The sequence below is a fragment of the Tenebrio molitor genome, chromosome 6, assembly GCF_963966145.1.
Source record: "Tenebrio molitor chromosome 6, icTenMoli1.1, whole genome shotgun sequence".
NCBI classification, from domain to species: Eukaryota; Metazoa; Arthropoda; class Insecta; order Coleoptera; family Tenebrionidae; genus Tenebrio; species Tenebrio molitor.
In genome coordinates this window covers 19995345-20012512 of record NC_091051.1, presented here as the reverse complement: position 1 = coordinate 20012512, position 17168 = coordinate 19995345, and the positions used below count along the sequence as shown (strand labels likewise).

Here is a 17168-nt window from a genome sequence, read left to right as displayed (position 1 = left end):
TCAAGCCGATTCAAATCATGACACTCGAATAGACACTACAGCTACAAAGAAATAGAACACAATAGTCTATTAACAACAATGGACCAATTAAACCAAATTACAAATTAACACAATTACACGAACGTATAGATCATTTTTTTACACACAATACCCGATCCTCGCTGTAAAACATTCATTCGCTTAAGTGGGTGTACAATAAGCAACATTCAGAAACAAATTTACAACCCATCATAAAACTAAAAATCCCAAGAAATACGAGATGAAGTTATTTAATGTTATTGTGACTACTTGTCCGCTTTATTTTCCCATTTGATGGCAAATATTGATTGTAATTGATGGTTTCAGATCGTATCCTCGACATCCACATCATTAATCAATGATCCAAGATGCAAACCAAGAACATAAATATAGAAAGGGCGCCCAACAACAACATAGATGGAGGCGGTACACGCATCAATATGCCCGAGGTAACCAAACAGCAGAAAAACATTTCCATAGGTATAATCGCAGCATGCTATGATACGAACGTTATGACTTACGACTATAGTAATGCTTGTGGACAGTTCAATAGCCAAGGTAATAATTCTTGTGGAGGCCATTGGCGTAGATAGCTGCTTTTAATGCCGGTCGTTCCGATTAAATTGTGATTCTTTTTGTGGAAAAACTAGTAGGCTTGAGAAACAACTTGCATCTGTCATGTGTCACTTTAAAGAATTTTATGAGCACAAGACGCCCAAGAATTACTTCTTTTGAATAAAATCTATGACTAAAAATATACCCTCTGTATAAATTATGCGACTTGAGGGCACGGAAGTTCTAATTTTGTAAATAGGAGATTATGCTCGCATATTTATTGCAGTTGGATGAGAAAAACTGTATACACAAGTGATACTTTGCATGATTAATTTACACAAACGTTGCCTTACAGCTATCGTTTTGCATAAATTTTCATCTTAACACGATTGCTTAAGAAAATTAATTTTTTGCGATTGCAAATTGCCATTTACATTGATTTTACATGTTAGAATGTAAGATTGTTACAAACCATGTTCATAAATAATTGTATTTTGATGTTGTTTGCTTTGTAAAGTAAGGCAATAAAAGACATTTATAATTGACATTTATAAAAAAGGAATCCGGAAATTAACAACAAAATATCATTTTGTAAGTAGCTATTTAAACAAAACAAGACAATCCAATGTTGATGAAAACTAGCATAGAAAAAATTTATACCAATGAAAACAACCTTCTTTTTCCTTAATAACAGTTTCGAAGCTCCTGAAGTTCTTAACTATTTTCATCTTTTGAACCACTTGAAACTTGATTTTATTTTATTTTTACTCTGAAACTTTCCTAATTAAAATTTTATAAAAAAAATCAAATTTGGAAATCGTCTTTGACAATTTAAAAAGAAGTGGTTCATGTTTTATAACTGGTTGGAATATAGTATAAACAGCTCTGCGGAGACCATTCATGGTCCGTAGAATTACTAAATTATAAACTTACATTTGAGGAAATGTTAAGGCAATACAAGAAGGTATTATGGTAATAGTAAGTACATAGTAAAATTTAAAATGATGAAAGGAAAAATATTTCATTAACGTTAAGTTGATTTATCAAGTAGACAAAAAGTAGTTGTGGAACTGCTGAGATAAAATAATTTTGAGGTTAAAAGATTAGGAGGTTAATTAATCATTAGGCAACCAAATGTGGAGGGTGTGATAAAGGAAAAACCTCTTATAAATTGTATCATAACCTTTTAAAAAAGTGTTCTACAGGCATGTTTAAAGAGAAAAAATATACTGACAATAAATAAATAGTATTGTTAATGATTAGAGTCTAGTTATTTTATTATAGTCGTTTTCAGTGACATCCGTGCTGTCACAATGACAGTATGTTGGCATTACTTGCTGTTTCAGTTTAGTAATTTTGAATTTCCTAACTTGGCAATTGAGCTTGACGCGGCAAATTGACAAATTATTACAAATTATTTTCTATAATTTCAAACAAATCAAACAAAATATGTTGTCTGATTTGAATTCCGAGGATGACTTAGTTTAACCATGTTTTACACCATGTTGAAGACTGAGTTTTATTATTTGTTGTTGATGTTTCACGAAATTGCAATTTTCCTTTACCATAACCTCAATTTCTTGTTTGACATTTTTTTAACTAGGATTTGCTTATACTCTGAATCCTGGTTATGAATTTGTGTGTACAATCTGCACCAACATATTAAAAATGATACTGACAGCACGGATGTCGTTGAAAACGACTTTATGTATTAGTAATGAGGCTATAAGTAAAATAATTGGAAACGAAATTGAAAGGTGAGTATAAGTAGTAGTGAGAAAGTGAATAAGTAGAAAACAGGACGAGAGGAAAACCAGAAGTTAAAACTGATTCCAAGAGAGAAAAATGGAGACGAGACCAAACGCATAATGGAAGAATTGAGGAATATGCAAATAAGCAAAATGAAATAAATAAACCCAAAGATGGTGCTGATTATGAGAATAAACAACGTAAAGTAGATGTTTAAATAAAAAAAAAGTTGCGACGAAATTTAGTTGGGCAGGCCAGAAAAATAAAATATTATCTAATTGAGTTTTAATTCAAAAATTCTCGTTAAATACCGTGTTTCAAAAAATTTGTGAATGCTGGCTCTGAAAACAAAAGATTTGAAAACGTATAGCTTAACTTGAATAATTCAGCCATAAATGTCATTATTACGGAAGTTAACATAAACGAACATCAAAAATGTTTTTGGTTTGAGAGCTCTTCTCAGATGAATGAATCGCCGCGCCGTTACTACATCTGACCGAGACGCCCGTTCCATAGATACGGTCCAATGACACTGTAATCACAAATTCAAAGTTAGGTTATGTGAGTCTGTGGTTGTGTGCAATAATGTACAGCTGTTCCACAAATTTCTGTTTTTCACACATTTCGCATAATTCTTGATCGTATTATTTTTAATAATATACGGTACATGCATTTAAATTATATTAGAAATATGTATTTATGTTTTCTGGTTTCTTTAAAGATTTGACACTTCCAATGTCGGCCACCTTGAAAATGATTTAAATAATTTTTCCGGTTTTCATGTTTTTTTTTGTTGAAATGTAGTTTATTCTAGCATGATGTTTTCTAATTGGTTTACAAATGGACTGGTTTATGCAAATTTCAACGTCATATGGTATTTCTTTATAAAAGAGTGTTAAAGTTACACTTTACAAATTAATTAGATGAGGAAATACACTTGCTGTGCGATAAAATTCCCCTATTTTTAAAGGAAATTGTCCAAACGACATAAACATTATTTGAGTGTTAGTCCCTGATTTATTGTCTCTGCCATTAGGAAAATACAAGTTGTTAGATTTGAAAAATTAAAATAGTTTCTTTTTTTCAACATACCCTTCAGGGACTTAAGAGTTACTATAAAAGTTGTCAACAGATGTTTATTGGCTCTTTACCAACAATGAGTTATTTATTTATGACACTGTAGTTGTAAATCTTGGTCATTTTTCGCTGTTAATGTTAAAATTGGAATAATTCAAAAACTAATAATTTTCTTTTGATGCGAATTTTATAAACGTGGTCTTTGAACTAATTGTGAATTATGAGCGTGTACGAAAAAAATTTTTTTTTGCTCAAAATCGATTTTTTAAATTTTATGCCTCTGAATGAAGTAATAAGGGAAAATTGATTGCACACATTGAAAGCCTTATATCACGGGAATGTAATCCTAAAGTTTTGTAATTTTTACTAATTTTTAATAGGGTTAATCGTGAGGGCGGTAAAACTTGACTCACTTGGTACATATGTACGTGTGTTCGGAAAGTTCGGAATACATTCAATAAAACTGTAAGTATTAATTTCTGAGAAAAATCCTCGAAGAGGTCAACTTTGTTTTTTAAAGTGCATTCATCAGTACCTACTTTACTTATGTCGACAGCTTTTCATCTCCTGATTATGACGTCATCAATATTTTTTTTAAATGACAACCCCGCCTTTTTTCTTCTTTTTCTGATAGGCCTTCGTACTAGCTAAACCACGAAAAAAAAAGATATCTTACATAACAATTTTTTTGAAAGCAAAAAAAATGTATTCAATTCGTTCGTGGGTAAATTGGGCTTTTTTGGCACTCGTGGACCTTTAAAACGCTCGTTTCAAAATGGGCTTTTTTTTGACACTCGTGGATCTTTAAAACGCTCGTTTCACTCGCCATTTAAACTGGCGCACTCATGCCTAAAAAAGCCCAATTTACACACGAACTCGTTAAATAAACTACTATTTTAAAGCAATGCAACTTAATTAAACCACAAGTAAAAATTTAATTTAAAATATTCAAATCATTATAAAGAATATCATAAAAACATTGTAAATATGCATAGATTTGCACAGCGTTTACAACTCAGTTATCTGCACCGACCGCATTTATTTTTCAAACAGATTTCGGACAGGCCCGATTTTTTGGTTTACACCAAGCGCATATTTCTGTTTAGACAATTTGATTAACTGAACAATTTGAGATGCTCAGACGGATTTGCGCAAATTATTTGAGTGTGTAAACCCAGCATTACCCACCCACCACATCATCTCAAACCCTAACCGCATTCAAGTCTCCTGATCAAGGACAAGCACTGCGGTTAAGAAATCTAGATAAATTACGTTTTGTCACCGAGCTGCGTGCACGATCAGATTAACCAACGGTCGAGTCGTTTAAATAATGAAGAATTAAACGATTAGCCATTTACCACGACCACCACCAGTGGCGTACGCCCCTTCTCCCTGTCTGCTCACTAGCAATTTATCACTAATCGTTCGGAATTTGTTGTTTCAGAAAACGGTACTAATGATACAGCGCGGCTGCCATAGCATCCAAAACGGTCTGCCTGAGGGCCTGCAGACCAATGCCGATGCAGACGGGGCCCCGCCGTTGCCCCCCAGAACGGCCATTATTTTCACCCCTTTGCCTGCTGTATCCAAACCGCAAGGTAAGACAACAAAAAAAAAACGATCTAATTATCTTACAGAGTGGCGCAGTCAAAATTATTGTGCGTGGCGTATTTTGTTCTTCAGAAACTTCTACATATTTGAAGCTAGTCCAATTTTTATCATTAAAATATTATTTTTATGAAGAGTGAGAGTGTAACAAGGTAAAATGGTAAAAAGGTAATGATAATGAAAATAATAGATAATACGGCAATTTGTCGTTGAAAGTACTGTCATCATTCGATCAGTGAAGTTAAGCAACTTGGAACATGGTCGTTGTTTGGATGGGTGTCTGCCGGGGAAACCGCATTTAATTGTAATTTCAATAGGTACATACTACATAGTTTTATTATTTGATCCCACTATTGTCTATAATCTGTAATATCGATGCGAAAATATTATAAAATTGTGCTTTCAAAGGAATTATCGTAACTCGATAGAAATAATAATAATAAATAAATCTGGCTTTGGTTTCACTCCCCCTTTTTCAATAATAAAAGTTATATAATTATCATTATTATTATCCATATGCTTCCTATCTATTTAGACAAGGGCGAATGTTCCTTATACTTTTTCTACTTTTAGTACCTATTCATTATTATTATTATTTATTAATGGATAAAGGGATCACACTATCAGTATCAATAAGTTTCAAACTAAGTTTCTTCTTGGTGGGTTGAAGGTTAAATAAGCTGAAACTATGCTCAGCTAGATGACTTACTTTGTACCACAAGGAATTTATTAGAGTTTCACTTTCGTGACCATAATTTAGACGTCGAAATTGGGCTGGTATCCGTTAATTATACACCACTAGCGGTGAAGTTTTAATTCTGTTAAAGTGGAACTCGTGGTAGTTGTTTGGGCCCACGGAACACGAAGAGAATGTGGCGTTGATTTAATGGAACATGTAAGGAAGCCTCGTTTTATGGCAGAAATAAAATGGAGATTTTAAAGCGATATAAAATAAAAAATTTGGGTGTTGCGGCCATTTAAATTATTAACTAATCTAATCTCTGAATTGATCTAATCTTTGACCTCCATTTTTGCGATTTAAGCTTGTTGATAACCTTCACTTCTTGCAATAATTTTTAAGTACCCTGACACGTAGGCCGTAACATTTCACTTTTAATGTTGTGTTTTTTTTTAATAAAGGAGTTTTCAAGATATTATGGCATTTAATTTTAACCAAAATAAGCTGATTCTGAGAAAAAAATACTAGACGTAACAAAGTTGTTGATAAAACATGTATCATACGTTTGTAGCTACAAACAGCTAATAAGTTTGCAAATTACATTAAAATTTAAACTCATTAGTTTAATCAATTTTGAGAAAAAATTAAGCACATATGGCAATTCCCGAAGTACTTACTTAAACAGCTTAAACAAGCTTTTAATGCCAATATATTTTAATCTAACATATTCGACAAAACTTATTATTTTTCGTATCCCACCTCCACCCGGCGGCACGGCAATTTTGCCGGAGTACATACACTATTATGGATAATACTATCAAATAATAGCGCAGTGCTTATCAACATAATTACCGGCGTCTCGCCTCCACATTTTGACTTTTTTGTGTTTTATGTTCTGTGTCAATGTTAAGGAATTTCCTCATGATATGACATGAGTATAATAATATACCTTTTTGAATTTCAACCACCAATGTGTTCTCTAAGTCCAAAATTTTTAAAAAGAGATTCCGGTTCTATTCCCGTTGCTGAAGTTATAAATGGTAAAATCGAAATTTTTTCTAAACACCAAAGATTTCTCATAGCAACGGAGAGTTCTAAATATTTATTAATTTTTGTATTATATGTCTGTGTTATATTGTGTGAATTTGGAACAGCTATATCTAAAAGATATGCTTGCTTTTGTTGTTTATTTAAAATAATAATGTCTGGTCTGTTATGCTGAATATGAATGTCAGTTAAAACTGTACGATCAAAATATAATTTGTAATTCTCATTTTCCTAACAACTTTCTGGTTTATAATATAATGTGGTTGTGTATCCTTTAATTTAATAAGTTGAATTTAACTGCTAAATTCATGTGTATAATTTTTGCGAATATATCATGACGTTTTTTATATTCGCTTTGAGCCAAAACGGTGCAAGAAGAAATGATGTGTTCAATGGTTTCCCCTTCAGTTCCGCAAATCCTACATTTATCAATGATCGATTGTAAACCGCATATGTGTTTTTTATAATTAATAACATAATTACATAACATTTTTGTTTTATAATACAAAAATTTCCGATAATATTGCGGAATCTGGAAAAGTGCCCCGAATGCTTACAGCGTTTCCACGTTGAATGGTAAGGGAAACCCTCTCGAAAAGGAATTTCTTTGATTTTGAATCGCCTGATTCCGCGATAAGTCGGTTTCTGATGACATTAATGAAATCGATGGCTTCTTTGCACCAAGGGCCTAAGGTTTCAAATGCTAAACCTTTAAACACGTAGTTTGACGAAATGATTGAACTATATTCGACAAAGCTTTTCTAAACATATTCTTAGACTCTTTTACGAGCATTTGGTAATTTTGTTCTTTTAAAATTCATTTAGGAGTCAACAGTTCAAAAGAAAAATTTTGGAAGTTACATTAGTAGATAATAGTATATGCATTATGATACAAGTGCATAAGGAAGTCTTTAAAACATTTACGACGAATTTAACGTCGCTAGTACTTTAAAGGTCCGATTTCGCACGCTTTTTAATTTCAAAAACAGAAATTGTTTCAGATAGGTATAATAAAAAAGTTTTAAAAATATTCTTAGATACATATGATAGAATATATCTACTCATTTAATTTATTGTGAAGATTTCGTCTATTAAAAAAATAGTGTATTTTTTAAAAATTTATAATTGTGAATTATTAAATAATGTTAAAAATATGAAAGGAAACTTTGGTGCAAGAAGATTTTATAATGAAATACGATAAATCAATTCATCATACGTGAACTAGATAAATAAAGTAGAATTAAAAATGCATACAACCTGGACCAGTCGATCCGGTAGAAAATTAAGTAGATGCTTCTAATTAATTCCTCATGTATGACTTTTTAATTAATCAGCATATCTAGTTTAATTAAAATAACTGTAAAGTTGCGATCAGATTTAAAACTTATTTACACCTACAATCGTCTCGTTTTTTTGTAATAAAAATTAATACGACAATCGGTAATGTCATTGTGGAATAATCTTGCTTCTTCGTAAGCTAATGAAATGCATTTATCTGCAGTCTCATTTCCATAAACCTCTTAAGCCTTATCAGGACGTAAAGAAATATGAAATATCTTAATTGACGCGATACCTTTACCGAAACCCATAAAAACCATCGACAAGCCACCGGAGAACCCAATTAACTCCGATGAAACTGCGCTCGTATTCCAGCCAAGCTTTTCGTCATCATCAGCTTCTTCCGATGTCGAAAACTCGTCTCCCAGTCGACGGTTGAAATCTCCACCCTAACCCAGTTCCTCCCCATCTAACGACCTTCCGCAACACCCCCTCCGCCGCCAATCTGAAAACAAAGGATAAACAAACAAGAACACGAAACACTTTCTTTCTTGGGTACCGCCTCGCGTACGAATTCCACGGAACCATCGCGGTACCAGTCGAAGCCGAGCCGAGCCGACCGCTACCGACGTCAAAGTCTAATCTGCTGCCACAACCTGTTGTGACGACGCCAGGTGCAAGAGACGGTCGTTTCCGGCGTTGTTCTTTTGTTTGTTCGGGAATATGGACACGTGACCGGGAGATTTTCGCGCTTTTCAAGTGTTCCGGTGCGGTTTTTCGGTGGGTGTTTGCTGAGGCCACCCGGAAAAACTGGAGCATAACTTCACGGGCACCGGTAAGTTGCGTAATGTTCAAATGTGGTCCCGGTAAAGGTTCGCGCACGATTTTTTTAATAGTACAGTAACCGTGTCCTACGAGAAGAATCTTATTAGCGAGTTGCGGAGATTTATGAGTCGTGTACCGTGAGGACTGATGAAGCGTGCGATAAAGGTACTTTAGTGGGTTTTATTTATTATATTTGCGGAATCTTACGGGAGCTGACGCCGCTTTATAGTTCACACGGTGTAATCGACTGTCGTTAAAGTCCTCTACGAACGTATCATAAGAGTTAGATGGTGAGGATAATTGTTTTCGTGAAGAGATGTATGCAAATGTAGTGTGTTACCAACACAGGAATATTTGTGATGTTATTTCAGGAATGGGAGTGGGGATTTTCAGTATCTGAATACGTTGAGAAAGTCCCGTGATGATAATACAATGAGAGGTCTCACACCCAACTATGTTGACAGATCTGGTGAGAAGCAGATAGATGTGAAAGATTTTACTTTCAGATGAGACAAACTGCGACTAACATATTTTAAATGCTTCAGCTAATAAGAAATATGAGAACATAATTACAGTATTTTAAGAACTCGAAGAAAGGCCCACCAAATATAATTTTCGTGTTATGTAACATACAGAGTAAAGAGTCTTTAAAAGATGATGTAATACATCAGTAAAATCTTAAAACAAGTTTCTTTATTATTTGTTAATTAACTAATAAATAATTGATTAATTGACTTGACAAGTTTATTTTGCTTAACACATTATAACTTACTTAATTTACTTGTTTCCACTTACTCGTGAACCAATTGAACTGTTGTAGATACATACACATTAAAATGACTCTGAAATTTTCCCCATTTTTTTATTTAATACGAAAATGTCATGGGTTTAGGGATGTAAAATACGAAATTAAACTGTTCTTGATGGATTTTTAACATTTAAATTAATTATCAGTTTCCCTGCACTAAAAAAATATCCATATATTGTACATTATTTCTTTTTTTATTCATGCTTTTGTACTTAATAAATACAATTTTATTTTTATCATATTCGAAAACATTAGTAGTTGAGAGAGTAGTAAAATGAATTCATTTTTTGACAAGCTAAGAGTAACCAAAAAAGAGTAGTCATAAATATTGTGTTTTTTAAAATTTCACCTCAAAGTAGGCGTTGAAGAGTCGATTGTGAACGCACTACGGATTACAGATCACGGATCAGTTGTTTAAAGCTAACCTCACTTTATTAAAAAAAAAAAAATCAGGTACCGACATTTTTTGTCAGATTATTGCACAGTGTGCATTTTAGAGAAATTTTATCGGGTTATTTTTTGTTTTCTCGTTTTGATTGGTCAATATTTGTCACGCAATTGGTTGCTAAACACATGAAGGAAATAATCAAGAAAAAAGAAAAAAAACCAGACAAGGGAAAAAAACTTCTGTAAACGTGTGGCGTAGCTTTAATCATACTAACAGCTAAAGTGAAGAGAGACTTTGCAAAAGTTGTTTATGGTCAATTCAGTCACGATTTTTTCGAAAATAGTATTTTCTCATAAATATTTTTTGTTCTCGTTTGAAAACAATTTTGTACAATAAAATTCACCTAAATGTCAAAATTGACAAACCGTACGTTTTCAGAAATGTTGTTTTCCATAGACATTCCTTGTCTCCTTTTTTATTGGTCATATTGTAGGTACCATAGCAAAAATTAATTCAATGTTCAGAGTAATTTGTTTAATGGAATCGCTTATTCCTTTAAAAAAAATCACAGGGGAACTTTAAATTGCAAATGAGATAAGCACAGCGATTTACTTTTTTGGCAAATTTGATTAATAGTATATTAAAATACAAGTTGCAGAAGGCATCTATTCAAGCACGAATTTGAAATTCCGCGTAGCGGCGAGTTGAGGAACAAATAAGTGCTTGAAACAGAAGATTGGCTTATTTCTACTTCTCTTGTAATGGCTCTTTGGTCAATATGCCGATTTTGTTCAACAATCTCCAACACCAGAATTTCGTTCTCAAAACTAGTCGCAGTTCTTACAAGCTAATTGTGACGCAATAGTATATTAAAATACAAGTTGCAGAAGGCATCTATCCAAGTACGAATTTGAAATTTGCTTGAAGGACCTTCTGCAATGAGTGTTTTATACAATTTTGCCGCTTTATACCATTTTAGAAATAAAAAAATTAAAATTTTAAAAGTAGGGAATTTAGTTGAACTTTTTGTTCATTGTTATATTTAATATATTTTGTTCTCTGCGATATTTATTTTTTGACGTATGTCAGTTGAGAGTTCAACTTTACCAACATCAATACATTAAATTTTACTAGTCTATTTTAACACGCCCGAACCTTTGCAAAACTTGCTACATCGTCGCGCATTTGTGCTGTTGAATATGGGTGTTTTAGCTATTAAAGGTTCTGTTACAAATCCGCTTCATCGGTAAACAAGACTATTCGCAAAAAATCAGGTTCACAAAACTCGTTTGGTTGCAGTGCTTGTACCCGGTGAACATGATAGGGGTGCAACGTGCAACCCTTGCTCAGTGCAGAGTGCGACATACCACAAACTGAGAAACCTGAAATTCACAAACTAACTGCCGGATACTTGTTGACGGGTTTTCTTCCACAGTCTCTAGAATTTAGGGTTCGAGGTCTAACACCCGTGGCGTCACTCTTGGACTCTCTCTCGGTCGAAAAGTACCATTTTACCGCAGACAACAGTCAGAAATGTTTGCGAATGCGGAATGCGGAAACTTTTCGCGATGCAAAGCTTGTGCCCTTAAGGCAACACCATCTGTACTTCCGTAGCAAAGTATCGGTCATTTCACTATTGGTACAATTTTCCATGATAATGAACTACTGTCGCACTGAACGCAACTAATCTGCACGCGGTACGAGCACCCGCGTAACAAAACTTTTTGCACCTTTCTTGCGTTGCACTCGATAACTTTTTATCTTACTGTTGGTCCTAACGTGATATCAGTGTCGTACTCAACTTTCGTGGTTGAACTTTACATGGCATTTGTGCCCTTATGCGGATCTATAGTGCAAAATTGAATGCATGTAATTCTCACAATTTGTCTGAAGATTCTAGGGTTTCAAGATTGTGACGCATTTCAAATTCACCTGTATACGAATTTTTCCCATCCGATGTAAGATTAAAAATGAAAAAGTAGTTTTCTAAAACATGATTTATTGACATTTTACCTGGCGTTTACTAATATTAAAATCATTGGTAGTCTGATGAATTTAAAGAATTCCTTGATACCCATGAAAATGTGTGTAGACCCATTGCAATTTTGAAGACAAAAGAACAAATGCTGCGATTTTGATTTTGAAATTATACTCGTAATTATCATTCGTAAAATTTACCTAGGAAATCATATTTGTTCTTTTTGTTATGATTTTTGTATCTTCTACTCTAGGTCATAAAAAAATTGTTTTCAATAAATTTCGCGTAATGCCTTCAAACAAATATCGTAGGTAACTGACACTAACAGTTTATTAAATTACTCGTAAGTCCCATGTTTTCAGAAATTTTGTGTTCCATAGCCACCCTTTATCTCTTTCTTTCTTGATCATGTTGCATTATGTTACAGTAATTTACTGACAAAGAACGTAACACAAAGTTACCTAAGAATATATTTGTTAAGTTACTACATATTAGGAATGATTTTATTACTGTTAGTGAAAATAGTTTTCTAATTAAGTATTGTTTAACATATCTTGACCTAATTGAAACAAATTTTGACAAGAAACGTTTGTTACGAATACCATGATGTACTAAAAATATTGTTTTTTGGTCTCCTTACACAATCATTCCAAATTTAATCAGCCATTATTTGCAAACAACAGTGTTCCCTTTAATTGGTTCTTCTTGTATCGTTCCCACTCTCCACCTACCGAGTCCGGTCCAGGTAAACCGATCACATCACCATACACCGTGCAAATTGACGAATTTCCTATTTGGTCTTAACAAATAGCAGCCACATAAGATATCCATCGACTAGAAGAGCGATGTTATGTCGTTTGGTTTCAAGAAAAATCGTTTCTCTGTTATACAGGAATGTAGAATCGTTACATTTCAAGTTTTTCGCATTTTTATAGTCTGACTATCGAGTTCTTCCACATCAATTTACTCTCTCCTCTTCGTTTTTTCGCCAGCGCTGTTTAAAAGTCCAGCGTTAATCTGATGTTGTGACGTTACGTCCGATTTATATTTCATCATTAACACGCTAATAAGTGGAAGTCTGAATTGCAACGCAATTGAGTTGTCTTGGCGGATATTTTCCACTAATTAAACAGAGAAAAAAACGGTTTGTTTAATCCGGCGCCATCAAAATCGATTTATACGCTTACATAACAAGAAAGAGAAAAAGTAATAACAAGAAAGAACCGGAATTTGCGGAGTAATTTTAATGTACTAACCTTAAATGTTTTGATGGAATCGGAACAAAATTCCGTTTGGTGTTTGGTGTTTAACATGTCGTGAATGAGATACTGTTAGTTTTTATTGGTCAAGTTGTTAACAGTCTTTGTAAAAATTTTACGGGATTGGATGCATATAATTTAATTTTATTTGCGAAAAATTCGATCTGGTAGGCGATTGCGGATGACCCATTTTGCAATGACTCATTCATTTTGGTATTATTATTTATTTAACTTTTTAAGGTTGCAATAGATTATTCCTTTGATACTTATTTTTTTATTGCAAAGCACGCTAAGTGCAGAATAATTAAATAATTACATTATAAAAGAATCCTAATGATATACAATTCTTGCATTCTGCTGTCCATTATATACAGGGTGAAATCGATATAAATCAAAATATTAAAATCCTAGGATCTCCAGACCATTTGTGAAAATCACGTGCATTTTGCGATACACCCCCGCATAAAGGCAGAAATGCCATGTAGATTTTAATCACAAAAGTTGAGTACGCCAGTCATATCACGTTAGGAAGAATAGTAAGATAAAGCAGTTATCGAGTGCAACCCAAAAAATGTGCAAAAAGTTTTTGGTTTTCATTCATTGTAGGTATTCTTACATGTTTTTGTGGTTCTCTATATTTAAAGTGTTTTTCGGCTATTTCATTCATTATCATTAGTAAGGTTTTGTGATTCTCTGTTTTTAAAGCGTTTTTGTTTAACCACATTTTCGGTTTATTCATTTATTGGAGACACTACGGTTTACATATGTATTATGATGCATTTCAACTTCACCCTGTATAATAAATAGTGTATGTACCAAGATATACTAACACTACGCCACCCTGTTATTAATTATAATTACTTAATCTTAAATGGTTTTCTGGGAATATTACACCGTAAATAAATAAAAAAAAAAACAAACGGGCGTTGTTTTTTTTTTAATAATTGTAAATTTCCCGAAGTTTATGAACCCACACTTTTCTAGATAATTTGTTGTTTCAGAATTCAGTCTTTAAGTTAATTATAATTCTATAAGGATACCAAGTTGTTTTTTATTTTACGCGAAAACAAAGAAACACTCGATCTCTTGCATCTTAATTACCTGTTCATAATAAACACTTGCACATCACTTGCACAAGTGTCCCGTAATTATTATTTTGACATTAGCTTCTCTCATAGAAATAATTGAGAAGTTCACATATGTAGGGAAACTGTTTTGTTTTAGAATGTAACTTATTTTTAAAAATATTTGTTTCAGACTCAAGCGGCATTTATTTTAATCAACTCTGTTAGTTGCCGATAAGCAAGAACTGGAACAGAGAAAAGAGCGTTAAATAAAAATCAGTGATAAAATAACTAACTTTCTCGAGAATAAAATTTTACTAACGGCAACATTGTGTATGTGTATTAAAGATGAGCATTATGTAAAAAGTTTCTTGAAGAACGTTATTTGTTATGTAATAACTACGAAAGTTTATTGTTGGCTCTATATTGAAAATAGAAAATGCCGCATTCGTTTCTCCGGAAATATCATAAAAACGGTTATGCTTTGAATGTAATAAATTAAATGACAGTTGTGATCCGTTGAATATTTCTTTTTCAGTTTATGACACTTCTCAATTACTTATATGGCTGGTTACTGACTTTCAGTTACTTATATGGCTGGTTACTGACTTATTGGTTGTTACGTACGGAAAGAGAGAGAGAGTTTGTCTGTAGACTGTAAATTTGATTTTGTTTCATTTAGAAAGAATTTCAGTAGAACTGAATAGATTTCAAAATCTATAGAATAGCAAACTTAGTAGCAACAACTGGTGATTAATATCTTCTTCTTCTTCTTATATTCTTTAAACTAATTAAAATTACGCGCTAAAACTAAATCAAACAAAAATGAAACAACTAAAAATTAACTATTTACAAAACCCAACAAATCGTACAAAATAGACTTGGAAAATCTTTTTCCTCGACAATGTTACTGCTTTATAAAATAAGTAGGCTGGAGAAATTGCATTTTTGTCAGTTTGACATTGAAAAAATGTGTCTTCCTTTTTTACAACGATAAATACCTCTATTGGGCGTTTTCTTTTGTAACACCGTTCGATTTAACAAGCGATCAAATAAATATGGCAAAATTAAACTATAGTAAATACGTTTTAGATGTGAATTGTCAAACTCAAGGTCGCTTACTTTAGTGAGAAATCTGTCATAAGTTCCAAATACCTTATAAGCGGGCCTAGTTACTTTTCATGGTAGCGCCAACTTAAGGACAAGTGCCCAATCCACATTAACGTTCCGACAATACATAATATTTTGTGTTTTTTTTTTCAGTTACAAAATTATTTTGTCGAATTGCACTTGATTTTTTTTTCTTCAGACAATTTTCTGTTTTAGCAACTCAAGTACTTGTTGCCAAGAAATTCAACAAGCTTTCGTTGAAAACAAAATTTTCGGATTAAAAAAGTTCTTGCTTAATTGCAGTTCAAAATAACTTCGTCTATAGTAAATCTTTCTGAGTTCTTATTCTTAGATGATGAAACATTAATAATAATCCGATTTTTATATTTTGTTTAGCTAATACTGGTGTGGCAAATTTTGTTTAACTAAACTGATATAACAATTAAAAAAACAACTTATCAACAATAACTGATCAAACTTCTATCCAAGAAGTTTTTTTTTGGAAGAGCTCATTTCCGAAAAAATTTTTTTAAATGGACGATTTAAATTATTTTATTAATAATAGTACAGGGTCATTATAAATGATTGTCCCATCGTAGGTGGCTGTGCGCTTTAGGTGCGCCGCTACGCCCACTAGTTGTTACAAACATTTATAATGACCCCGTATATTATGTTATTATGAGGAGCAAAAATGAAGTTATATGTGCTGCGGCTGGCTGTGCAGCCAAAGCACATAAAACCATTTTTTCTTCAAACGTCCGTAAATTATGACATTATCCTGCTGCATTGATAATGCTAAAGTGTCACTTCATTGTCATGGCATCTAACGAGCTGACGAGCGGCAGATAAAGTTATTATCTCCGCTGAGGGCGTCCGTGAAGTTATTATCTCCGCTGATGAGCGGCAGTAAAGTAAACTAGCTAAATCATTTGAAATTCCTACCTGGTTTCTTAACATGTCTTAAATAATTTGTTATGAAGGTTTAAAGAAAAAATAGTATATGTTATTCGGAGCAAAAATGCTTTTATGTGCTTTGGCTGGTTTGTCTGCCTCACTGCGTTCGGCAGCCAATCTACCAGCCGCAGCACATAAAACTTCATTTTTGCTCCTCATAACATAATATACTATTTGCTCCAAATAACATACGTATACTATTTTTTCTTCAAACCTTCATAACAAATTATTTAAGACATGTTAAGAAACCAGGTAGGAATTTCAAATGATTTAGCTAGTTTACTTTACAGCCTCTCATCAGCGGAGATAATAACTTCACGGACGCCCTCAGCGGAGATAATAACTTCACGGATGCTCCTCAGCGGAGATAATAACTTCACGGACGGTGGTCAGCTCGTTAGATGCCATGACAATGAAGTGACACTTTAGCATTATCAATGCAGCAGTGCAATGTCATATTTTATGGACGTTTGATGAAAAAAATGTCTAAACTACAATATAAAAATGTTGTTATCTTTCATAAGGAAATTTTTGAGAGAAAAAAAAAAGTTGGAAAAAATAAAACGACAAAAACAACTCAAAAAATGTGTTACTAAGTACCTAAAATTATGGAATTAAATGTTCGAATTGCCATCCCCCAGCTTGTTGACAATAAGCAAGTCTATGAAGAAATTCCTTCTGTTTTAGTTTTATCTAGCTTTATCCCCGCACCCAATCAAAATTAAAATTTCTATACGTTGTGTTTCTGTTAAATGAACCTTTTTCGAAAAC

The 17168-nt window shown here is 33.0% G+C and overlaps 1 protein-coding gene across 6 annotated transcripts in view; it reads left to right on the top strand.

The window, feature by feature from the left end:
- The window catches only part of LOC138133433 (uncharacterized), a 201597-nt gene that overhangs the window by 115923 nt on the left and 68506 nt on the right, over positions 1-17168 (top strand). For 4 of the 6 annotated variants that reach the window (XM_069051341.1, XM_069051339.1, XM_069051338.1 and 1 more), the window contains 2 exons: positions 346-467; positions 4844-4997. In XM_069051341.1, coding sequence (XP_068907442.1) covers positions 387-467; positions 4844-4997 — 235 coding nt within the window. In that variant the 5' untranslated portion in view covers positions 346-386. Of the gene's footprint in view, positions 1-345; positions 577-4843; positions 4998-8654; positions 8847-17168 lie in introns of those variants that run through there. The other 2 variants (XM_069051343.1, XM_069051344.1) reach the window with 2 other exon arrangements.